The sequence below is a fragment of the Jaculus jaculus genome, chromosome 7 (assembly GCF_020740685.1).
Source record: "Jaculus jaculus isolate mJacJac1 chromosome 7, mJacJac1.mat.Y.cur, whole genome shotgun sequence".
Taxonomy (NCBI): domain Eukaryota; kingdom Metazoa; phylum Chordata; class Mammalia; order Rodentia; family Dipodidae; genus Jaculus; species Jaculus jaculus.
Window position 1 is genome coordinate 144,452,166 of NC_059108.1, and position 25,311 is coordinate 144,477,476.

At 45.7% G+C, this 25,311-nt stretch overlaps 3 protein-coding genes across 3 annotated transcripts in view; 1 reads left to right on the forward strand and 2 right to left on the reverse strand.

The window, feature by feature from the left end:
• Positions 1–1,513: 1,513 nt before the first annotated feature.
• LOC101615485 (acyl-coenzyme A thioesterase 6) lies at positions 1,514–8,786 on the reverse strand. The gene is made up of 3 exons (XM_045154993.1): positions 7,785–8,786; positions 5,410–5,612; positions 1,514–2,180 (listed from the first exon to the last, which is right to left on the reverse strand). The coding sequence occupies exons 1-3, from the start codon at positions 8,443–8,445 to the stop codon at positions 1,575–1,577; spliced, it is 1,470 nt and encodes a 489-aa protein (XP_045010928.1). The 5' UTR covers positions 8,446–8,786; the 3' UTR covers positions 1,514–1,574.
• LOC101615774 (putative tRNA (cytidine(32)/guanosine(34)-2'-O)-methyltransferase) lies at positions 8,233–10,504 on the forward strand. The gene is given in 2 exon segments (XM_045154994.1): positions 8,233–10,038; positions 10,040–10,504. Coding segments are annotated over 2 exon segments (1,002 nt in total). The 5' UTR covers positions 8,233–9,171; the 3' UTR covers positions 10,175–10,504.
• Positions 10,505–16,962: 6,458 nt separating this feature from the next.
• Positions 16,963–25,311, reverse strand: part of LOC101616356 (peroxisomal succinyl-coenzyme A thioesterase) — a 47,878-nt gene continuing 39,529 nt past the window's right edge. Inside the window, exon 3 of the mRNA XM_045155450.1 lies at positions 16,963–17,565. Coding sequence (XP_045011385.1) covers positions 16,963–17,565 — 603 coding nt within the window. The remainder of the gene's footprint in view (positions 17,566–25,311) is intronic.

The window sequence follows — 25,311 nt, forward strand, 5'->3', positions numbered from 1 at the left end:
AAATGTATGCATGTTTTTATAGAGTTGTTAATGGTATGTAGGCAGGCTGTTGGTGATAGGCATAAGAAAGCCAGGGGTTCAAGGTAGGGTCTCACCCTATCCCAGGCTGACCTAGAATTCGCTATGTAGTCTCAGGCTGGGCTCTAACTCACAGCAATCCTTCTACCTAGGCCTCCCCCGTGCTGGGATTAAAGATGTGAGCCACCACACCGGGCAGAAAGCTTTTGTATCTTTGTGATCAACCCAGTTCTCAAACTTCATCCTGAGAAATAGTCAATGAAATTGTGTGTGTGTGTGTGTGTGTGTGTGTGTGTGTGTGTGTGAGCATGCACGCATGCATAAACCCAACATTTTATTAGTCTCAATTTTTGTGCTGGGATACACACACACACACACATGCTCAAAACATAATAGCGAAAAGAATGTCAACTAAAGAGGATTGGTTAGTAGTATTGAACACACTAATAATGAAATCATTACATGGTGAAGGACTATACTCAACAGTTTTTTAAAAAATATTTTATTTATTTGAGAGAAAGACAAAGAGTGGGTATGGGCATGCCAGGGCCTCCTGCCACTGCAAATGAACACAAGAAACATGCACCACTTTGTGCATCTGGCTTTCACATGGGTACTGGGAAACTGAACCTGGTTTGTCAGTCTTTGCAAGCAATCACCTTTAACCACTAAACCACCTTCCCAGCCCTCAAAATAGTCTTAATAAATGGTCAAAATTAAGTTACCCATATGAATCTTTTCATCAGGTAGGACAGAATAGCTTTTTTCTTTCGAGGTAGGGTCTCAGTCTAGCCCAGGCTAACCTGGAATTCACTCTGTAGTCTCAGGGTGGCCTCGAACTCACATGATCCTCCTACCCCTGCCTCCCAAGTGCTGGGATTAAAGGAGTGCGCCACCATGCCCGGCTCAGAATAGGTTTGATAATAAAAATTATATGTACCTAGGAAACCATGGCAATGCTCTGAAGACTTTGAAAAGGTTGAAGCAGACTAGTCTTCTCTGTAGAAATGCAGTAAGGGCAGCTAGAGCTGGTGAGGGGAACATCATTTGGCAGCTATAACATGACATCTAAAGTGAAAGGTCATGGCTCACAGATCATAGTCCTGAAAGTCTTAAAACCAAAGAACTGTATATAGTAGCTGGAAATCCAGATAGGTGGTGCACATAAAAGAAGTATATCGATAAGACCAATGTCCAGCTCTCCAACCTTGCCTTTCCTTCGAGAACTTGAGCAGGCAGGTTCCCAAAGCTCAGGCAAAATCAGTTAGGTCATGGGTCTCCAGAACAATACAGATCAGTCCTCAGAACCAGACACGAGGTTAACCAACAACCTAAGGTTAATATTGGTCCTACAGATACAGGGTGAAACCTATCCATTAGTTAAAGTACAGAGGGAGAGGAGTAAACCCAGAAGGAAGAAAGGAGGGGTTGTTACAGGGTCCATTAGGGCCTGATAAGGAAGCTGAGCTTCCTACAAAATGTTTCCAAGACATGCTAATATCAGAAGTTGGATAGTTAGAATTTTTATGAATAGTATTTGGTCTATGACTGCAATGTTATATTTTACTGTGCTTGATAGGTTCTTTACCACCAAGATATTTTTGAAAGAAAGTTTGAATTTGCTGCCAGATATCCACCTGTGCCCTTGAGTGAGTCCTTGGCTCACCTCCATAGAACACTGCTTCGCCCAAAAGCGCATGCACAGAGGCCGTGGAAGGAGGAAAGTAAGGCGGGTCAATACAGTGACCAGTCTTTGGATAGCAGATTATCTGGGGTCTGTCCTTTCCATGGGCTTCTAACCGTTCACAGGCTATATGAGCATAGACTTCACTCTTCCAGTTGTGATCATCCATGCCAACAATAAACAGGAAGGGTCCCTGGGCCTTTTCCAGTGGAATAAGACTTTGGTGGTTAGATTCCTCCAGCGGATCGTCCCAAATATCCACCAAGTCTAAAAGGCCTTCCTCAGTAATTTTTTGCTTTGTTAGGTCAGTGTTGATGCAAGGAATAACCATACCTTTGTAATGCAGAGGAACTATTGTGTTGGCCACACAGGCGTTGATAACTACAGTGGCTGTGATGTTCTTCAAGAAAGAAGCCATTGAGAGGCACAGGTCACCTCCTTTGGAGAAACCTAGAAGTCCAACACTAGGGCCTTTTACCTGATGAGGAGAGAGAGAACAAGTATAGAATTCACAAGTGGAAGACATACATTGATTTTACCTTCTCTGAGCAACTTTCTCAAATAGAATTTGCTTGTCTTTATGCAGCAATTTATAAAGTTCAAATGTGTCTTTTAAGAAAACAAAGTAATTGTTTCTCAGTATACAAGCCAGCCACTAATATTCATGAAGACTAGGTCAAGAGTACACAAAGAGGCCCTCATACCCTAAAACAAGTGAATAAACTTGATTATATATTCTTTTTTCCTATTTTGATAAATATACCACCATAGCAAAATTGTACGATGTAACCCAAAGTTAATATCTTGGAACTTGGGCTGGGGAGATGTCTCAGTGGTTAAGGTACTTGCCTACAAAGTCTAAGGACCTAGGTTTGATTCCCCAGTACCCACATAAAGCCAGATGCTCTCTCTCTCAAATAAATATAAATAAAATAAATAACAACAAATAAATAAATAAAAATAAAATTAAAGGCCAGGTGTGGTGGCACATGTCTTTAATTCCAGCACTCAGAATGTCAGAATTGCTGTGAGTTCAAGGCCACCCTGAGACCACATAATGAATTCCAGGACAGCCTGGGCTAGAGTGAAGCCCTACCTCAAGAAACCTAAATAAATAAATTAAATTAAATTAAGCCAAGTCCACACCTGCATACCTTAAATCTCAGCACTTGGGGGATAGAGGTAGGAGGATACTCATGAGTTTGAGGCCACCTTGGGACTACAGAGTGAGTGGCCCTACCTCAAAAAAAAAAAAAAATAGTAATAAATAAAAATTTTAAAAATCTTAGAATTCACCTGTAGTTGTATTGGAATGTGGCAGAACCAGCTACTGACCCTAGACCTTGGACCTAAGGCCACACTTTTGTGCCCATTCCTGGCACCCTCATTCACCTTGAGGACCTCTAACAAGCAGCTTGTGTGTTTGAGGTTGAGGCGCATATGTACTGATGGGCACAGGCAAGAGGCGCAGTGCTTGGAAGCAGGATCAGAGCTGCCAGGCGGAGAATCCTGGGGTTCTAGATTCCAAGGGCATGGTAGGGAGCACATGGGTTCCAGATAGACATTTCCTTGGTTTTTCAGACTCCTCATCCCACTTGCAAGGGTCCAGCCGAAAGCAGGCCAGAGCATGACCATCCAAAACAAAGAATCCAGGCCAGAAGGAGCTCTTTCCAGGGCTTGAGGAGCCAAATCTGTTGTATATATTTATTTCTTATTTTCCAGCACCTTGTTTTCCCTAAGTAAACTCACCATCACAGTTTAAGATCAATTAGGTTATAGCAGCTTTGCTAAGAGCCCAGTTCCTGAACACCCAACAAAGTTAGACCATCACACAGTCCTTGTAGAACATCTTATTCTTTAACATTAGGAGGCTTGGTCTCTTTAAATCTAGATAGCAGCAAAATTTTGCATCAACTTACTTAGAGCAAATTTTTTTTGGTGTGTGTGTGTGTGTTCCTATGAGTAAGTGTGGGTACACATGTGCCACAGTCAGAGAACATCCACAGGCATCAGTTCTTGTCTTTCCTCCTTGTTTTAAGACGGTATCTCATTGTGGACTATTGCATTTGCCAGGCTAGCCCCATAAGCTTCCAGGAGATTTTCTTTCCTTTTCTTTTTTTTTTCTTTTAGTTTTTCAAGGCAGAGTCTCTAGCCCAGGCTGACTGAGAATTCACTGTGTAGTTTCAGGGTGGCCTTCAACTCATGGTAATCCTCCTACCTCTGCCTCCCAAGTGCTGGGATTAAAGATGTGCGCCACCACCCCTGGCTCAAATTTGTTTATGTATTTGACAGAGAGAGGCAGAGACAGAGAATGGGCATGGCAGGCAGGGCCTCCAGCCACTGCAAACAAACTCCAGACTCACCCACCACCTTGTGCGTCTGGCTCATGAGGGTACTGGGGAATTGAACCCAGGTCCATAGGCTTCACAGACAAGTGTCTTAACTGCTAAGCCATCTCTCTAGCCTCCAGGAGATTTTCTTGTGTCCATCTACCTTCTCTCCATAGGACCACTGGTATTACAGATGCTCACACTACTGTACTGCTGGGTCGGGCTTTCTGGTTTTTGTTTGTTTTTTTAATTTTTGGTCTCATTCTACCTCAGGCTGACCTGCAGTTCACTATGTAGTCTCAGGGTGGCCTAGAACTCATGCAGATATCTGAGTTCAGATTCCATTGAACCAGCCGGGCGTGGTGGTGCATGTCTTTAATTCCCAGTACCCACATAAGACAGATACACAAGGGGACGCATGCATCTGGAGTTTGTTTGTAATGACTGGAGGCCCTGGCGTGCCCATTCTCTCTCTCAATCCCTCTCTCTCAGTCTCTGCCTGCCTATTTCTCTCTCTCATATATATAAAGAAAAATAAAAATAAATATTTCTTTAAAAAGAAAAAAAACATTATTTCTAGGTTGGGAGTGGTGGCACCACGCCTTTAATCCCAGCACTCGGGAGGCAGAGGTAGGAGGGTCGCCGTGAGTTCAAGGACACCCTGAGACTCCATAGTGAATTCCAGGTCAGCCTGGGCTAGAGTGAAACCCTACCTCAAAAAAACCACAAACAAACAACAAAACAGTATTTCTGGGCTGGAGAGATGGCTTAATGGTTAAGGTGCTTGCCTGCAAAGGTAGGTTCAATTCCCCAGTACCCACCTAAGCCAGATGCACATGATAGTGCATGTGTCTGGAATTTGTTTGCAGTGGCTAGAGGCCCTAGTATGCCATTCTCTCTCTCTCTCTCAAATAAAATAAATATTTTTAAAAAACATTATTTCTTTTCAAATGTCACCAATTGTCTCAAAAAGCCTCTTTCATCACTAAACTTTTCCCACTACTCATTTATAATAATACATGAGAAAGATTAAGCCTGTGAGGTAACTGCCTTGTTCAAGATGTAAGGCCACTATGTGACAGGTGCAGAGCCAAAACTCAAGCTTATTGTCTTTTTTTTGTTTGTTTGTTCGTTATTTGAGGTAGGGTCTCACTCTAGCCCAGGCTGACCTGGAGTTCACTATGTAGTTTCAGGGTGGCCTTGAATTCATGGAGATCCTCCTACTTCTGTCTCCAAAGTGCTGGGTTTAAAGGTGTGCGCAAGCACACCCAGCTCCTTGCTTATTTCTAATGCCCAGTGTCCTGCTGGAACTTTTGGCTCCAACCCTGTGTCTGCTCCAGCCCCCTCCTTTGTATTCAGGCCAGCACTGGAACCCACCTTTGGGTGCTGCAGCAGAAAGCCCACGGCTTCTTCAAAGTACTCCAGGTGCAGATCACTCAAATATTCAGGGAGGTCTTCAAACCTGAAGTAAGCCAGCGCAAGCACAGCAAAACCATGCCCAGCCAGGAGGCTGGCTCTGTATTCACAAAGGCCACCGCCACTTCCAAACAAATCGATGATCCCAGGAAAGCACCCCTCACCTGCAGAACACCACAAACCACAAGAAGCTCTAACCTCACAAAATACAATTCTGGGTTTGATTTTGGAGTTAGCGAAATAGTTGTTTTTTAATTTTTATTTATTTGAGAGTGACAGATAGAGAAAGAAGCAGATAGATAGAGAATGGGCACACCAGGACCTCCAACCACTGCAAACGAACTCCAGATTCATGTACCACCTTGTGCACCTGGCTTACATGGGTCCTGAGGAATTGAGCCTCGAACTGGGGTCCTTAGACTTCACAGGCAAGTGCCTAACTGCTAGGCCATCTCTCCAGCCCCAAAACAGTTTTTGAAGCCCGGGATACACAGAGTGGGAACATTTGTGAAACAGGACCGTTCTACTTTTGTTTCGTTTTATTGAGATAAAGCTCTCACAATGTAGCGCAGGCAGACCTAGAACTTGTAATTTGCCTGCCATTGCCTCTCAACAGATCACAGGCATCAACCACCAAACCTGGCTCTTTTAAATAACCTACAGGGAAGAAGAACAAAATGCCTTATTTTTTCCTGAATTTGTCATATATTTTCACAAACAATACCATAAGGTTAAAAATAGTGTATAATATGAAAATATTCCACTAACTTTTCTTATTTTGGTTTTTTGAGGTAGGGTCTTACTCTAGCCCAGGCTGATCTGGAATTCACTATGTAGTCTCAGGGTGGCCTCAAACTCATGGTGATCCTCCTACCTCTGCCTCCCAAGTGCTGGAATTAAAGGCATGTGCCACCATGCCCAGCCCAACGAATTTTTATCATTTCCCTCAAAAGTAATATCTATTTGAATCTGGGGAGGCAGAGGTAGGAGGTTTGCCATGAATTCAAGGCCACTTTGATACTACATAATTAATTCCAGGTCAGCCTAGAGCTACAGCAAGACCCTACCTTGAAAAACTAAGATAAAACAAAATAAAAAATAGTATCTAGTTGAGAATGCTTTGAAAGTTGCACTCTTATGTATATAAGAGATTACTAGAATATATTTCCACCTCCTTATATTCTCTTCTCTAGCCTTAAAGAATGCCATCCCTTCTTTCCCTCAAGTCTAGATGGCTCTTGAGTTCCCCTGAGTCACACTTTCTCTCTTTTCCCTGTCTTTTTTTGAAAGGGTAAAATGAAATCAAAGTTAAGCCAGGTGTGGTGGCACATGTCTTTAATCCCAAGACTCCGGAGGCAGAGGTAGGAGGATTGCTGTGAGTTCGAGGGCACCCTGAGAATAGAGTGAATTCCAGATCAGCTTGGGCTAGAGTGAGATCCTAGTTTGGAAAACCAAAAAAAAAAAAAAAAAAAAAAAAAAAAGATTAAGACTCTTATTGAATCACCCCATTTTGAGCAAGATGATTCTTTGTTCTGTGAACTTTCTGGCCACATAGTAGGATGCTTAAGTAAGATGTTCAGTGCCTACTAGAGGACAAGTACCTACTTTCATTCGTGATCATCAAAAATGTCTGCATATGTTGCCAAATGTCTCCTAGGGAGGGGGCAAAAATCACCCCAGGTTAAGAACCACTGTTGCTGCTGGAGAGATGGCTTAGGGGTTAAGGTGCTTGCCTACAAAGCCTAAGGACCCATGTTCAATCTCTCTCTGGATTCCACGTAAGCATGTGGAATTCGACTGCAGAGGCACCAATTTTCTCTCTCTAAAAACACTAAAAACAAACAAAAAGAACCACTGTTGATGGGAAAAAGGACTGTCAGGGAATGCTGAAGGTACTTAAATGACAGTGGGGCATTGTCTTCATTTGTGGCTTTAAGACTCTTCAAGTTTGATGTATACGGAAATAAAAGCCACTATTACCACTGGCAGAAATCATTGACGATATTAATATTCAGGTGAATGGCACATAGTGGATTTCAATAAATAAAGGGTGAATCCACGCTTCAGCATACAGTTATGGTCATATGAACACTTAAGAGTAAGAGAATGAAGCCGGGCGTGGTGGCGCACGCCTTTAATCCAGCACTAGGGAGGCCGAGGTAGGAGGATCGCCACGAGTTCAAGGCCACCCTGAGACTCCCTAGTGAATTCCAGGGCGGACGGGCTCGGGCGGGACGCTACCTGCAAAAGGACTCAGGACACCGACAAGTCCCGAGAAGCTCCCCAACCGCAAGCGTCTCGCCCGCCCGGGCTCCCGGGGGCGGCGCGGGTCTCACCTGGCGGCAGGAAGAGCGTGGCGCGCACCCGGCCCGCGCGCACCGGCACCCGCCGCACCCCGGGCGGCAGGAAGCGGCGCTCGAGCACCGCGCGCGCCAGCGGCCGCCCGGCGTCGGGCTCGTGGCCGTCCAGCGCCTCCAGCTCCACGGCGAAGGGCGTGCGCACGTCCCGCTTGAGCAGGCGCCACGAGGGCCGCTCGGCCTCCAGCGCCCAGAGCAGCCCCATGGGCTCGAGCCCCGCGAAGCTGCCGCCCAGCGCGGGCGCGCGCGCCAGGTCCAGCTCGCCGCCGGCGTCGGCGCGGTAGCGCGCGTGGGCGCGGAAGCGCGCGCCCTTCTCGTCGCGCAGGGACGCGCGCAGCGTGACGGGCTGCCCGGGTGCCAGGCCGCGCACGGCGATGCGCACGGGCTCGTCCCAGCTGCGGGGGCCCGCGGGATCCACGCTCAGCGTCACCGACATGCCGCCCTCGGGAGCCGGAAGCCGGGAGAGCGCCGCGTGAGCCGGAGCTGTTAAGTGGCGCCCGGGACGCCGGGTGTCCGAGTCCCCTGGTTGGTGTCCGGGAGGTTTTGGCCTGCGGATTCCGCGTCCTGTCGACTGAAGCGGAAGGAACCAGGCTGACCCGGGGCGGGGCGCAGGGCAGGTCAGAGGTCTGGCTTTGGGCATGAGCTGGCCCTGAGGATTTTGCCGGGCACCTCCTCCCCTTGTTGGAGTGACAGCAGAAGTAAATAAATTGGTGGTGACATCGGAAGTAAATAGAAGCAAGCCAAGGTCCAGTCCCGCCGTGGACGCAGCAAATTTTTTTTTAATTTAAAAATTGTGGCAGTCCATAGGCTTCGTGACTGCCAAGATCCGAAACGGGAGGAGCAGATAAGCAAGGCGGCCTTTAACTGTGTTTGTGTGCGCGTGCTGGTGTTTCCCAGGTAGCCCAGGCTGGCCTAGAACTCGCGGTTCTCCAGCCTCAGACCCCAGAGCGCTGGGTTTCCACCTGGAAGGCCTATAAAGAAAGAGCCAGTTTTCGCGCATCGTGACGTTCACGCGTAAAATCCGGCCGGTCGTTGCGTTCTGGGAACGGCAGTGCGCGAGATCGGGATTCGCTGACTTAGGATGACGGGAGACCCGCGTTGCGCGTTCACGTGTGGGTGTGCATCTCGCTGGAGCTTCTGTGACTCGCAGCGTCGTTTGCCACGGTTGCGGTGACTTTTCCCAATGTGCAACTGACGCTCGGGTCAGCTACAAACATTTCTCACCGGTCTGTGCTCGTGTAGAGGTTCAGGCTGCCGTTGGACCAACCCCCTTCCAATCCTATTTGAAAGGTACGGTGGCTGGTGACCTCCTACTCCTGTTACTGGTACAGGACAGCATCCGTTCACTGCCCACCAGCAGTGTAAGATGGGACGGACATCAAAGGACAAGAGGGACGTCTATTACCGTCTGGCCAAGGAGAATGGCTGGCGGGCCCGCAGCGCTTTCAAGCTGCTTCAACTGGATGAGGAATTCCAACTCTTCCAAGGTGTGACGCGGGCAGTTGACCTGTGTGCAGCCCCAGGCAGCTGGAGCCAGGTGCTAAGCCAGAAGATTGAGGGCCAGGTTGTGGCTGTGGACTTGCAGGCCATGGCTCCACTCCCCGGCGTGACACAAATCCAAGGGGACATCACTCAGCTTGCCACTGCCAAGGAGATCATTCAGCACTTCCAGGGCTGTTCCGCTGACCTAGTGTTGTGCGACGGGGCTCCCGATGTCACTGGCCTCCACGATTTTGATGAGTACATGCAGGCCCAGCTCCTCCTAGCAGCTCTCAACATTGCTACAAACATCCTGAAGCCCGGGGGCTGCTTTGTGGCCAAGATATTCCGAGGTCGGGACGTGACGATGCTCTACAGCCAGCTGCGTGTCTTCTTCTCCAGTGTGCTCTGTGCCAAGCCCAAGAGCAGCCGGAACTCCAGCATCGAAGCCTTCGCTGTCTGTCAGGGTTATGACCCTCCTGCGGGCTTTGTGCCCGACCTCTCCAGACCCCTGTTGGACCACTCCTACAACTCAGATTTCAACCAGCTGGATGGTCCCTCCCGCCTTATTGTGCCCTTTGTAACCTGTGGGGACCTGAGTGCCTATGATTCAGACCGCAGCTACCCATTGGATCTACAGGATGGCTCTGAGTATAAATATACTCCACCCACACAGCCCCCCATCTCACCCCCATACCAGGAGGCCTGCAGGTTGAAGAAGAAAGGACTTCTGGCCAAGGAGCTTCTACCCCTGAGAATGCTCTGTCAGTAGAGTGGACATATTGACCCAGCCCCTAGCCACTCCTCAGCGCTGCACCATGCTAAATCAGCTAATTGATGAAGAACAGTCTTACTCGTTGCAGTTTGGGAACCGGGGAAGCCCAAGTTGAAGGGGCCTACATTCGGGCTTCTTGCCATGTCATCACGAACAGTAAAAGCCAAGTATGCCAATCCAGGTGTGGCGATGCCTGAGATGGGAGGATGGTCGTGAAATTCCAGGTCAGTAGGAGCAACGTAGGATCAAAATGGAAACAGACTGAGTGCGATCCCACCTAAGAGAGAAACAAACCAAGCATGCAAGAAAGGCTGAACTCGGACTGGGAGAGATGGCTTAGCCGTTAAGGCGCTTGCCTGCAAACGATCCAGGTTTGATTCCCCAGTACCCAGATGCACAAAGTGGTGCAGTGGCAGAGGCCCTGGCACACCCGTTCTTTCCCTCTCCTCCCACTCCTTGAAAATAAATAAAATAGTTTTTAAAAAAAAGGCGGAATTTATTCTTAAAACCTACTCCAGGGGCTGGGAGATGGCTCAGCTGTTAAAGTCACTTATAAACCCTGCCCACCCAGGTTCAATTCTCCAGGACCCACATAAGCTGGATGCCCAAAGGGTGCATGCAGCTGGAATTTGTCTGCAGCGGCAAGAGGCCCTTTCACACCCATGTAGTCTCTTAAACATACATTCACACTCTCTCTCCCAAATATAAAAATTTTTTAGAGGCTGGAAAGATGGCTTAGCGGTTAAGGCATTTTCTTGCAAAGCTAAAGGATCCTGGTTCAATTCTCTAGGACCCACATAAGCCAGATGCACAAGGAGGCACATGTGTCTGGAGTTCATATGCAGTGGCTGGATGCCCTGGTGCGCCCATTTTCTCTCTCTCTCTCCTCTCTTCCTCTCTCCCAAAGTATACATATGTATGTATGTATGTATGTGTACATATATATATATATATATATATATATATATATGTATGTATTTGTTGTTGTTGTTGTTGTTTTTTGTTTTTCGAGGTAGGGTCTCACTCTCCTGGAATTCACTACGGAGTCTCAGGGTGGCCTCGAACTCACAGCGATCCTCCTACCTCTGCCTCCCGCATGCTGGGATTAAAGGTGTGCACCACCCCGCCCGGCAAAATAAATTTTTTAAAATATTTTTTTTATAAAAAATTACTCCAGAGATAATCTATTTCTGCTATAAGTGCATTAATCCATTCATGAGGCCAGAGTCCTCTTAAAGGTCCCTCTGCACCACACTGTCACATTGGGGATTCAGTTGTAATAGGGATTAAGTTTCTATAAACTTGGAGGGACACATTGAGAGCACAGCAGACACATACAGAACACATATTCCATGTATGCAGTTCAGTGAGTTTTCACAAAACATACACATGTGCTTGTACACGTACGGTCCAGGTAAACAAAAGATCCAGAGACAAACCATTGCCAGCCACTGAAAGCCACGTTTATTCTTGCTCCAGTCATTTCTGCCTTCCCCAAAGCTACTTCTGTTAGCTTTGTACTATTGCAACAGACTACCTGACCTGAGGCTGATAATATCTCGGAGTGTTGTTTAGTTCACAACACTAACAGAAGTTCCAGTCCAAAACCAAGTGGTTCCCTCATTGGGGACTTCGGATGGGGGTGCCAGATGGCCATCTTGGTCTACCTTTGCACATGTCACAAGCCAAAAAAAAGACTCAGATACTGAGACTCCACAGTTCCATTCATAGGTACAATCCCAGTGGCCTACAGATTTCTCAGTAACACTACCTTTCAAAAGTTTTACTACCTTCTAGAGAGAAAAGGGTCCCTTTCCTCCCCACCTGGCTGCCTCTGCTGTTTGCTGGTGAGTACCCTCACTGGTATGTGCATCTGTCCTGTTTGGCTGTAAACTGGCCTTGGAAGAGAGAGAGAGAATGGTTGCACCAGGGCCTCCAGGCACTGTAAACAAACTCCAGATGTGTGTGCCATCTTGCGCATCTGGCTTTACATGGGCTCTGGGGAATTGAACCTGGGTCCTTAGACATTGCAGACAACAACTTAACCACTAAACCATCTCTCCAGCTCTCAAATTCTTTTTTTTTTTTTTTTTTTTTTTGAGGTAGGGTCTCACTCTAGCCCAGGCTGACCTGGAATTCACTATGTAATCTCAGGATGGCCCTCCGACTCAAGGCAATCCTACCTCTTGTTTCCTGAGTGCTGGGATTAAAGATGTGTGCCACCACACCTGCCTCAAATTCCCTTTTTTTAAAATTTATTTGAGAGCAACAGGCAGAGAGAGAAAGAGGCAGATATAGAGAGAGACAGAATGGGCTTGCCAGGGCCTCCAACCACTGCAAACGAACTCCAGACGTGTGTGCCCCCTTGTGCATCTGACTAATGTGGGTCCTGGGGAATCGAGCCTCGAACTGGGGTCCTTAGGCTTCACAGGCAAGCGCTTAACCGCTAAGCCATCTCTCCAGCCCTCAAATTCCCTTTTTAATACAATTCATTCTATCAGTTCTGTTCTTCTAGAGAACCCTGACTAATACACTATCCCAGCTTTTATGTGCAACAAAGCACAATCAGGGAAACCCATCGAAACCTCCATTTTCAGAGTTCTTATTGGCACTCCATTTTGTAGACATGGTTGATCTCAGTCTACAGATGGACCACTACCCTGGGCCTGTCACGTTATTGGCCTCCCTGGACCGGCCAGTTCCTATGCTAAGGTTTCGTCAGCCCTCACCCCAAATCATCTAGTGAGACCCAAAGTTCTGGGGCAAAACTACTGCTGTCAGCTCTACGGTTCTAAGGTCTAGAAACTACTTCACAGGGGAAAAGGCAAGACCACTCTTTGGTAAGGGCAATTCCTCAGTTCATAATTGGAAAAGTAAGCAATTTTTTTTCCATTTTTTATTTATTTATGAGAGGGAGGGAGGGGCCAGGGCCTCTAGCCACTGCAAACAAACTCCAGATGATTGTGCCGCCATGTGCCTCTAGTATGTGGCCTCTGGGGAATTGAACCTGGATCCTTAGGCTTCACAGGCAAGCACCTTAACTGGCTAAGCCATCTTTCCAGCCCCAATTGGAATTTTTTTTTTTAATTATGTATTTGCATGTGAGTGTGTTATATGTGTAGACATGCCAGGGCCTCTTGCCACTACAAACAAATGCCCGTCTAGCTTTATGTGAGTGGCTGAGGAATTGCACCTGGGCCAACAGGCTTATAACGCACCTTTAGCCACCGAGCCATCTTCCCTAGCCCTACAATTGGGAGTTTTTAAAGTTTTCCTTTCACCTTTCTGTGAAGCCTCTTAATGGAGAGATTTAGTTTGGCATTACTATTGCCATCTAAGATGTAACATTTTTCCCTTCCAGCAAGCTACCTTGGCACATACATGCTCCAAGCACCAAGACAATTGAAGTCGTTAAGATAGTCAGATAGGCATGTTGTGCCAACCACTGATGCCCAGACTACTTCTTTTTTTGTTTGTTTGTTTTTTTGGTTTTTCAAGGTAGGGTCTCACTCTGGTCCAGGCTGACCTGGAATTAACTCCGTCATCTCAGGGTGGCCTCGAACTCACGGTGATCCTCCTACCTCTGCTTCCCGAGTGCTGGGATTAAAGGCGTGCGCCACCACGCCCGGCTTCCAGACTACTTCTTAATAGATGTTGAGATTTGGAGGAAGGTCAGGTACATGCCAGTTGGCAAGGCTTTTATTATCATTGCTTATCTTTGGGATGCTAGGGGTTGAACCCAGGGCTTTGTTCGTCCTAGGCAAGCTCTGTACCACTGAGCCACACCCCCAGCCCTGGCATGGGCTTCAGCTAATTTAGAACATAGCCCCCACCCCCTCTTGTTTGGGAGGAACAATCCATCTGTCCTTACTGCTGTCCAAGACTCACTTCTGTCCATAAGCCCTCAGTAAATTGCACCTTGTAGAATCCCATAGCCACCTGCTGCTTTCTTTGGCTCCTGACCTCTGTCATTTTTTTTTTAATTTTTATTTATTTATTTGAGAGCAACAGACACAGAGAGAAAGACAGATAGAGGGAGAGAGAGAGAATGGGCGCGCCAGGGCTTCCAGCCTCTGCAAACGAACTCCAGACGCATGCGCCCCCTTGTGCATCTGGCTAACGTGGGACCTGGGGAACCGAGCCTCGAACCGGGGTCCTTAGGCTTCACAGGCAAGCGCTTAACCGCTAAGCCATCTCTCCAGCCCACCTCTTGTCATTTTTGGCATTCAGTTGTCATACACCAGGATCAGGATTTGTGAACCAGCACATATGCATCCTGTGGAGGGGGGGACTTAGAAGCATTGCTAAGCTACCTCCTTTTTACCATTTCTTCTTCTGAATTTTTTTTCTTTCTTCTGGTTTTCTGAGGTAGTCTTACTCTAGCTCAGACTAACCTGGAATTTACTTTGTAGTCTCAGGATAACCTCAAACTCATGGTGATCCTACCTCTGCCTCCCTAGTGTTGGGATTAAAGGTGTGCACCACCATGCCCAGCTCTCTCCTTCTGAATTCTTAAAACTAAGTGAACTTGGTGCAGAATAAACCCTGTTGGGCTTCATGCACTTGCCCACCCCAAAAACTATTTCTTTTTTTTTTTTTAAGTAATTGACAACTCTATACTTACAGACAATAAACCATGATAATTCCCTCCCCTCCCTGACTTTCCCCTTCACAACTCCACTCTCCATCATATCATATCCCCCCCCATTAGTCTCTCTTTTATTTTGATGTCATCCTCTTTTTCTCCTATTCTGAGGGCCTTATGAAGGTATTGTTAGGCATTGTGAGGTTGTGGGTATCAAGGCCAATTTCTGTCTGGAACGATCGCATTGTGAGCAGTCCTGCCCTTCCTTTGGCTCTTATATTCTTTCTGCCACCTCTTCTACAATGGGCCCTGAGCCTTGGAGGGTGTGATACAGATGTTTCAGTACTGAATACTCCTCTGTCACTTCTTTTCAGCAGTGCCTTTTGAGTCATCCCAGTGGTCACCGCCATGGAAAAAGAAGCTTCTCTGACCAAAAGTGAGAGTAGCATTAATATCTGGATACAAATGTTAAGTGAAGTGCTTACAGGGCAGCTTGGAATTTATAACATATGTATTTAGCAGATAAGAGCAGGCATTACACTCCTAAGGCTCATGACCTCCACCACCATAGGCTTTTGATTAGGTTTTCAGTACCAAGCATGTATTCTCTCCCCTGGACCGGGCCTCCAGTCCAATTAGATAGCAGTTGGTTTCCCGCATAACAGATATGCCATTATTACACCTGTTCAGTGATTTGGCTTGGCTGGTCAAACTTGAGGCTTCTAGTGTCCACTGTTTTCACCGCTGATGACTTCTGTCTCCCATAGGGCTGCATCCAGTACAGTTTTTTTCCAGCTTTTGGTCAGCTGGTCTACAGGGAGGAGCCAAACCACTATTTCTACTAGTAGAACAGAATATGTGCTGCAATCTCCTATGCCTTGTTTTTCATATACTTCCTACATTTGAAACCTTTAGAACACTTAAAAATTTTTTAATTTATTTATTTGGGAGTGATAGAGAAAGGCAGATAGATAGAGAGCAAATGGGCATGCCAGGGCCTCTAGCCACTGCAAACAAACTCCAGATGCATGCGCCACCTTGTGCATCTGGCTTACGTGGGTCCTGGGGAATCAAGCCTGAACCAGGGTCCTTAGGCATAAAAGGCAAGCGCTTAACCACTAAGCCATCTCTCCAGCCCCCTTTAGAACATTTTTTAGGTTTTCTTATATCTGTCTTCCAAATCCAGGTACATTGAATAAATGAGCTCCTTTATTATTTTTTGGTTTTTGTTTTTTTTTTTTGGTTTTTTGTTTGTTTGTTTTTTGAGGTAGGGTTTCACTCTAGCTCAGGCTGACCTGAAATTCACTATGTAGTCTCAGGGTAGCCTCGAACTCATGGTGATTCACCTACCTCTGCCTTCAAAGTGCTGGAATTAAAGGCATGCGCCACCATGCCTGCCTTTTTTTTTTTTTTTTTTTTTTGAGGTGGGGTCTCGCTGTAGCCCAGGCTGACCTGGAATTCACCATGTAGTCTCAGGATGGACTTGAACTCACAGTGATCCTCCTACCTCTGCTTCCTAGGTGCTGGGATTAAAGGCATGTGCTACCATGCCCAGCAAAACAAGCTTCTTTAAACTTTTCTTAAATTTTCTTTAAAAAAAAAAAATCAGGGCTTGAGGGATGTCTTAGCACTTAAGGTATTTGTCTGCAATGCCAAAGGACCCAGGTTTGATTCCCCAGGACCCACATAAGCTAGATTAACAAGGTAGCACATGTGTCTGGAGTTTGTTTGCAGTGGCTGAAGGCCCTGGTGTCCCCATTCTCTCTCTCTCCCTCTTTCTGTCAAATAAATAAAAATAAAATTAAAAAGCCTGTTTCTCAAAAAAAAAAAAAAAATCCCTGTCATCTTAGGGCTGGAGAGATGGCTCAATGTGCAAAGCCTAATGACTTGGGTCCAGTTCCCCAGTACCCATGTAAAGCTACATGCAAAAGGGGTGCATACCTCTGGAGTTTGCAGCAGCTAGAGGCCCTGGCATGCCCATTCTCCCTCTCTCTCCCTCTCCCTCTCTCCCTCTCTCTCTCTCTCCCCCCTTGCAAATAGATAAAAATAAAAAAAGATCGCTGCCCTCTAAAGGCTGGTGGAATTGGCAGAGTCTTAGCCTACCATGCCCAGACCTTGGATTCAACTCCAGCAAGAGTCAGTCTTCCCAAACCAAAAAGGCTTTCAGTCTACTAAAAAAACAATTAAAAAAAAAAAAAAAACAACTTCATGGAGGGAACTGTTAAGTAGTTATTAAAAAGAACATACACATACACCCTAATAATAGCAGCTCTTCTCAGGAGCGATCGACATCAGCAACGTCACTAACCAAATTTAAATTATAGTTTTACTGGCATTGTTCTCTTTTCACTACCCAAATGTTTGTGGAAAAAAGTCTGGATTTGCTTCCACACATCCTGCTGGGCCATGGCATGAGCCTTGGGTTCTCCTCCCACGACAAGGCTGCCAAATGCATCATTTGGTACAGCCTTGCTCCAGGGGAAGTAAGGCGGCTCAATGTAGTGCCCCGCTCCCGGGTAGCAGATGATCTGGGGCTTTTCCTTCCCGTGGGCCTGCAGGCGCTTGGAGGCCTCGTGGGCACAGAACTCGCTCTTCCAGTTGCGGTCATCCTGCCCTACAAGGAACAGGAAGGTGGTGTTGGACCTCTCCACAGGAATGAAGCTTTTCTGGTCATGTCCTTCCAAAGGGTTGTTCAGGACATCCACAATGTCTGCAAAGCCATCTTTGGTCACCTTGATTCGATCTCTGCTGAAGCCCAAAGGGGGCAGGGTCTCATCCTTGTAGTGTAAGGTTCCACCAACATTGGCCACTGAGCCATTAATAATGACAGCAGCTGTGATGCCCTTCAGGAAAGAGGCCATGGAGAGGCAGAGTTCTCCCCTTTTGGAAATCCCAAGCAGTCCAATTCTGGGGCCCTTTACCTGAGAAGGGGACAGAGAAAAGAAGGGGAATGACTCAACCCAGTGGGTAGGACAGCATAAGTATCCACCCTTGGACACCAGGTGGATCCGAGCCTGAATCTAAAATCTATATATGCCATCCTGGCTTTTAGACAGGTTACTGAGCATCTGAAAAAACTCAGTGTCCTAGGGCTGGAGAGATAGCTTAGCAGTTAAAGGCACTTACTTGCCAAGCCTGATGACCTGGGTTCAATTCCCTAGTACCCTCAAAAACCAGATACATGGATAGCCTGGCATGGTAGTGCATGCCTTTAATCCCAGCACTCGGGAGGCAGAGGTAGGAGGATTGCCGTGAGTTCAAGGCTACCCTGAGACTACGTAGTTAATTCCAGGTTGGCCTGGACCACAAGTGAGACCCTACCTTGAAAAAAAAAAAACCAGATACATGGGAGGAAGGGCATTACCATGGGATATTGTTTATAATCATGGAAGTTGTTAATAAAAAAATAATAAGTAAATTAAAAAAAAAAACAGATGCACAAAGTGGTGCATGCACCTGGAATTTATTTCCAATAGCAGGAGGCCCTAAAGTGCCCTGCTCACTCTTACACACACAGTTTCTCCCTCTGTCTCTCTCTCTCTCTCTCTCTCTCTTTTTCTCTCATAAATTTAAAAAAAAAAAATTCAGTATCATTAGTGATAAGATGATGTTCACTCCTTGGCCACATAGCCCTAACACGAAAGCCACAAGAAGGCCCCAAGTATGATGTCATTATAATGAACACTCAAGCCCAGGAAAGGTTTGCTGTTTCGTCAGTGGTTGCCCCGGCCACGGACCCTAGAGAACCTGAAATGGAAGGGACAAGAGACACAAGGAACCAACAGCAAGACAGGAGTCTGATCAAGCTGCGATTTTTATTTTTCTCAGGGCACCTTTTATACAGCAGAACAGGGGAGTTTGTCAGTAGTTTAGGTATTGCTACAATTCTGTTTTGACTGGATAAGGTCATAGGCCCAAGGCCACAAGATTAACTGTAACAAACGCCTGCAGGCTTTGTGACTTTCCAGAACAGACAACTTACCACAAAATGGAGTCATTACTCAAGATAGAGGCACTTTTGGTTGCCTAGTGCCCAGAAGCCTGACCATAAACTGGTCTTTTGCAAAAGATAAGATTCTGTAAGCAGTCGGCTGACCAAGCAGGCCCAGGCTTTTGCTCTATGGCTCCCGACAAGTGGCGTATTCACACTTATGTCAGCAGGCACGCAATCACATACCTTCAAGGTATTCTGAAAAGTATTCAGGTGAACTCAGGACATATTCAACTTAAGGGTAAAAATCCAGGATGTATGTGTAAATAGTGGGGAAGACAAAAAGTTTCAAACAAACTTTTGTTTTGTTTTCTCAAGGTAGGATCTCACTCCCACTCCAACCCAGGCTGACCTGGAATTCACTTTGTAGCTCTAGGCTGAGCTCAAACTCACTGTGATCCTCCTACCTCAGCCTCCCTGTGCTGCAATTAAAGATGTGCATCACCACACCTGGCCCCCCAGCTTTTGTAAATTAATAGTTGTTGTTTTTTTTTTTTTCCACCAAGGTAACTGAGTAATTACCTAGCAGGTAGGGACCATATATTTATAAATATATGTGGAAAAAACAAAGAATAAGTATAAGCCTACTTGGCAGATTCTGAGTCATTAATTTCCTTCTGTATTTATTTTGCTTCTAACTCGTAAGTGGTGGCAGGTCCTAAAAGGCTTACAGAAATCATGATTGCTCGAATGATCTAAATAATAACAATACACTGCTAGTACTCAGTCGTGGCAAAATGAGACTCTTTCCATCCATTATTTCTCCCACTACACTCTATTACTGTCCTGTTATTTTGTTGTTGTTAGCACTGATTTTCTTCCCGATTTTTATTTAATTTGCAAGGAGAGAGAAAGAGAGAGAGTTGGCATACCAGGTTCTCTTGTCGCTACAAACAAACTGCAGACTCGTGAACTACTTTGTGCATCTGGCTTTATGTGGGTACTGGGGAATCAATTCCGAGCTGTCAGGCTGTACAAGGAAGCACCTTTCACTGCTGAGCCATCTCTTCAGCCCAGCAGCGAATTTTTTTTTTTTCTTCTCTTTTCTAGGTAGGGTCTCAATCTATTGCAGCCTGGTCCCAGCAGTGAATTTTATGATACCTTTTTTATACCCCTTTCTTCCTGCCCCATACTATACTCTACACTCATGTGGGCATGGCTTTGTATTCCTCACTTGTGTCTGTCCCATATCTAGAGCTTATATTGTTTGCTGTGCCAAGAGTATATTTTTAGAGTCGGGCATGGTGGTGCATGCCTTTAATCCCAGCACTTGGGAGGCAGAGGTAGGAGGACCACCATGAGTTCTGAGGAACTGAACCTAGGTCCTTAGGTTTCACAGGCAAGCACCTTAGCCACTAAGCCTTCTCTCCAGCCCAAATAATGTGAATCATTTAATACTCATAACATCCTATCCTGGTGTTAACACTCATGTCCAGACAAACCCACTTTGTGGACAAACCAGGATTTCTGGCCACTGTATAAGGATTCAGTCATCTAGCTGCCTGAACTCTCTGCCCTAAGAGATCATCCGCTCAGAAATTTACTTTTTTAAAAATCTTTTTTTATTCCTTTTATTTGCAAGCAGAGAAAGATAGAGAGAAGAGAGACAGACAGACAGAATGGGCACGCCAGGGCCTCCAGCTCCTGCAAAGGAACTCCAGACACATGTGTCAGTTTCTGCATCTGGCTTTATGTGGGTCCTGGGGAATCGAATCAGGATCCTTAAGCTTTGAAGGCAAGCACCTTAACCTGAGCCATCTCTCCAGCCCCAGGAATTTACTTTTCTTTGTGGATTTGGAAATGACTAAATATTTGATTGTATCAAAGAGTCTTTCCATCTAGGCAATGAGGTGAAGAATCTGGTCTTGGTGTGTAGAGGTTTTAGTGCCTGATAAAGTTCAAATGGGGAAGTGCTGAAACAGATTTTTAGGTGGATTTTCATTATTTATACTAGTCAAACCTTTTAAGGGGGAGGGGTCTCTAACTAGAGATAAGGTCTTGCTACAGGGTGAATGTGACAAGTTACTAGTAAAAGGGATGGGGAAGCCACAGGATAGGGTACAAAGTCATATATCATACTGAGCTCGCAAATATTGCAATGTCAAGACCCATTGTTGGTCTTCTTAGACAAACCCGGAAAGAACTCTAAATTCTCTAACTATGACAAACTATCAAGATTGACATCAAGGAAAATAAAAACAGAGAAGGGCTGGGGAGATGGCTTAGCTGTTAAGGTGCTTGCCTGCAAAGCCAGAGGACCTAGGTTTGATTCCCTAGGACCCACATAAGCCAGATGCACAAGGTGGCACATGCCATGCATCTGGAGTTCATTTGCAGTGGCTGGAGGCCCTGGTGTGCCCATTCTCTCCCTCTCTCTCTCTCTCTCTCTCTCTCTCTCTCTCTCTCTCTCTCTCTCTCTCTCCCTCTCTCCCTCCCTTTGCTTCTTTTTCTTTCCCTCTCAAATAAATAAATAAAAATAAAAATATTTTTAAAAAAGATTGTCATCAAGGGCTGGAGAGATGGCTTCGAGGTTAAGGTTCTTTCCTGTGAAGCCCAAGGATCCACGCTCAATTCCCCAGAGTCCACATAAGCCATATGCACATGATAGCACGTGCATCTGGAGTTCATCTGCAGTGGCTAAAGGCCCTGGCATGTCCATTCTCTCTCTCTCTCTCATAAATAAAAAAAGATTGCTGAGCCAGACATGGTGACACACACCTTTATTCCCAGCACCCGGGAGGCAGAGGTAGGAGGATTACTTTGAGTTTGAAGCCAGCCTGAGACTATATAGTGAATTCCAGGTCAGCCTGGGCTAGAGTGAAACCCTACCTCAAAAAAAAAAAAAAAAACAAAAAAAAAAACAGAGATTACATCAAATAGTCAACTAAGTCCACATTTATCTGTACCTGACATCACAAATTCTTGAATTTATATAATTGGAGGAACATTCTAACTAATAAGGACCCAGGCTAATTATTTTATTTATTTTCCAAACTGGGGTGGAGGGAGAGTCATCTGTACCAAGACAACTGCATTGATGATCACTAAACCTGTTGACTCTTTGTCTATGGTGTTTTTTTTTTTGTTTGTTTGTTTGTTTTTGTTTTTATGAAGTAGGGTCTCACTTTAGCTCAGCTGACCTGGAATTATCTATGTAGTGTCAGGGTGGCTTCGAACTCATGGTGATCCTCCTACCTCTGTCTCCCGAGTGCTGGGATTAAAGGCGTGCACCACCACGCCTGGCCACAGTGTTTTGTTTTAATTTATTAGCTTGTCCTAATTTTGGATTCCAATCCTTTGTCTTTCATGTACACTGCCCACATGTGTCTTATCTCTTCCCCTTGATATAGCTCAGGATGGCCTGAAATTCACTATGTAGTCCAGGCTGGCCTTGAATTTATGGCAGTCTTCCTACCTCACCCCTTACCCATTTTAATTGTATCTTATTACTTGTTTCTCTGAGGTTTTTCTACTTCCTTTGTAGTTTGTGTTTTCTTAATCCATAAGAAACTCTTCCTGGGCCTGACATTATATACATTTTTTTTTTACCAATTTTAATTTGTTTTTCACATATAGATTCTTAATTTATTTGACAATTATTTTATTTATTTATTTAGGATCCCAATAAAAATAGCCAATACAGGGCTGGAGAGATGGCTTAGGAGTTAAGCGCTTGCCTGTGAAAACTGAGGACCCCGGTTCAAGACTCACTTCCCCAGGACCCACGTTAGCCAGATGCACAAGGGGGCGCAGGCGTCTGGAGTTCATTTGCAGTGGCTGGAGGCTATGGCATGCCTATTCTTTCCATCTCTCTCTCTCTCTCTCTCTCTCTCTCTCTCTCTCTCTGTGTGTGTGTGTGTCTGTTGCTTTCAAATAAATAAATAAAAATAAACAACAACAAAAAAAAAAGATAGCTAATACAGCCAAGAGTGATGGCACACACCTTGAATCCCAGCACATGGGAGGCAGAGATAGTTAGGATCACTGTGAGTTTGGGGCCACCCTGCAACTACATAGCAAATTCTAGGTCAGCTTGGGATCAAAGTAAGACAACAACAACAACAACAAAAAAAAATTGCTAATACAATGATTTTCCCCAGTAATTTACCTATATCATACTTCCATATATACGTTTATCAAATTTTTTTTTTCGGGGTATGATTTCACTGTAGTCCAAGCTGACCTGGAATTCGCCATTGTAGTCTCAGGATGGCCTCGAACTCACAGTGACCCTCCTACCTCTGACTCCCCGAGTGCTGGGATTAAAGGCATGCGCCTCCATGCCCAGCACATTTATCATTTTTTTTTGTTTCAATTAAAATCAAATCTTAAGCCAGGCATGGTGGCACACGCCTTTGAGACTACATAATGAATTCCAGGTCAGCCTGAGCTAGAGCAAGTCCCTACCTCGAAAAACCAATAAAATAAAATAAATAGCCGGGCGCGGTGGCACATGCCTTTAATCCCAGCACTCGGGGAGGCAAAGGTAGGAGGATCACCATGAATTCAAGGCCACCCTGAGATGACATAGTGAATTCCAGGTCAGCCTGGGCTAGAGTGAGACCCTACCTCAAAAAACCAAAAAATTAAAATAAATAAATAAAATAAAATTTTATTCTATGATAGAAAAGAATGAATGACCAGTTTAAAATTACACAATTCTGTCGTATCTAGAGAGAAAACGACAGAAGCTACTTGAGATTATGAAAGATCTGGATGGTCAGAAGAGGCGGCCCCTGCTGCTGGAAGCTGGGGTCCCCTGGAAGGATGGCAGGAAACAGCTGTGGAATTGCACTTGGAGGGTTCATGTTCCTCGGACATTTATCAGCTTCATAGTGTCTATTTGTGTGGTGTGTGTATGTATATTTGTGTTCATTCACATGTACATGTGCAGGTGTGCATGTATGTGGAGGCCAGCGGTCAACATTGGCTCTTTTCCTTAATTTCTCTTCAACCTTAGGTTTTTGAGACAGCACCTCTTGTTGAACCCAAGGCACACCAATTGGCTAGACTACCTAAACTGGCAGGTCCCAGGGATGCTCCTCCGGTCTTTGCCTCCCCAGTGCTGGGATTACAGGCATGCACTGCCTTGCCTGATATTTTTCATGTGTGCTGAGGAATCTTGTACTTGTAGGGTAACTTTATCCACTGAGCCATCTCTATTGACCTTTTTGTCTTACACTGATACTTGTTCAACACTTGGCTTAATTGCTAGAGTTTAGTAATAAAACATGGCTTTAATCCTAGCACTCAGGAGGCAGAGGTAGGAGGATCACTGAGTTTGAAGCTATCCTGAGACTACATAGTGAATTCCAGGTCAACCTGGGTTACAGTGAGACCATACCTCAAAAAAAGCGGGGGTGGGGGGAGGGCTAGAGAGATGGCTTAGTGGTTAAGGTGTTTGCTATGAAGCCTAAGGACCGAGGTTCGATTCCCCAGGACCCATGTAAGCCAGATGCACGAGGTAGTGCATGCATCTGGAATGGCATGCCCATTCTCTCTCTCTCTTTCTCTCAAATAAATGAATGAATAAATAAGTATCAAGAAATTTAAAAACCATGCCGGGAGTGGTGGTGCACGCCTTTAATCCCAGCACTCGGGAAGCAGAGGTAGGAGGATTGCCATGAGTTCGAGGCCACCCTGAGACTACATAGTGAATTCCAGGTCAGCCTGAGCCAGAGTGAGACCCTATCTCGAAAAACCAAAAAAAAAAAAAAAGAAAAAAGAAAAGAAATTTAAAAACCAATAATAATACTTAATTCCCGTTAAAACAGGAATTATTGGGCTTGAGAGATGGCTTAGCGGTTATGGTACTTGCCTGTGACACCTAAGGACTTAAGTTCAATTCCCTAGTACCCATATAAGCCAAATACACAAACTGGCACATGAATCTGGAATTTATTTGCAGTGGGTGAAGGCCCTGGCACACCCATTCTCTCTCTCTCTCTCTCTCTGCACCCCCCCTCTATTAAATAAATTTTTAAAAAATAAAAAATGTTTAGCCAGGCATGGTGGTGCATGGGGTGGAGGTAGGAGGATCGCTGTTAGTTTGAGGCCAGCCTGGATTCCAGGTAGCCTGGGCTAGAGCGAGACCCTGAGACTCTACTTCAAAAAACAAACGAACAAAATTTTAGAAAACAGGAATTGTTCTCTCTCTCTCTCTCTCTCTCTCTCTCTCTCTCTCTCTCTTTGCTCTATCCCAGGCTGACCTGGAATTCACTATGCAGTTTCAGGGTGGCCTTGAACTCATGGTGATCCTCCTACCTCTGCCTCCCAAGTGTTGGAATTAAAGGTGTGCACTACTACACTCAGCTAGGAATTGTTCTCTTGAACATGGTTCATTTTGGAACCGTTTTATATACCAAGCTTTCTTTATGCATGTAGTTACACACACTCCAAATATACAGAGACATCTGTTTGCTTAGAAAAGGGAGAGCATACACCCACTCTGCAAGTTGCTTCTTTTTTCTTTTTGCGTGTGTGTAGAGTGTGTGTAGTGTGATTTGTGTGCCGTAGGCACATGTGTGAGCAGACGCCTGTGCCCCACGTGCACACATGCAGAAGCTGGTGGAGAATGTCAGGTGTCCTCTCTTGCTCTTCTGCCTCGTTTCCTTGAGATCAAGTCTCTCACTGAACCTGGAGCTGCTGTTGTTTTCAGTTAGGCTGGCTGACCTGC

Coding starts and splice junctions, on each gene's coding strand:
- LOC101615485 (XM_045154993.1), bottom strand. CDS start 8,445: ATGCCCAAAGCCAGACCTCTGACCTGCCCTGCGCCCCGCCCCGGGTCA. Junction 5,613..7,784: donor CACGCTCTTCCTGCCGCCAG/GTGAGACCCGCG, acceptor GGTGTTCTGCAG/GTGAGGGGTGCTTTCCTGGG. Junction 2,181..5,409: donor TTCTGCTGCAGCACCCAAAG/GTGGGTTCCAGT, acceptor TCTCCTCATCAG/GTAAAAGGCCCTAGTGTTGG.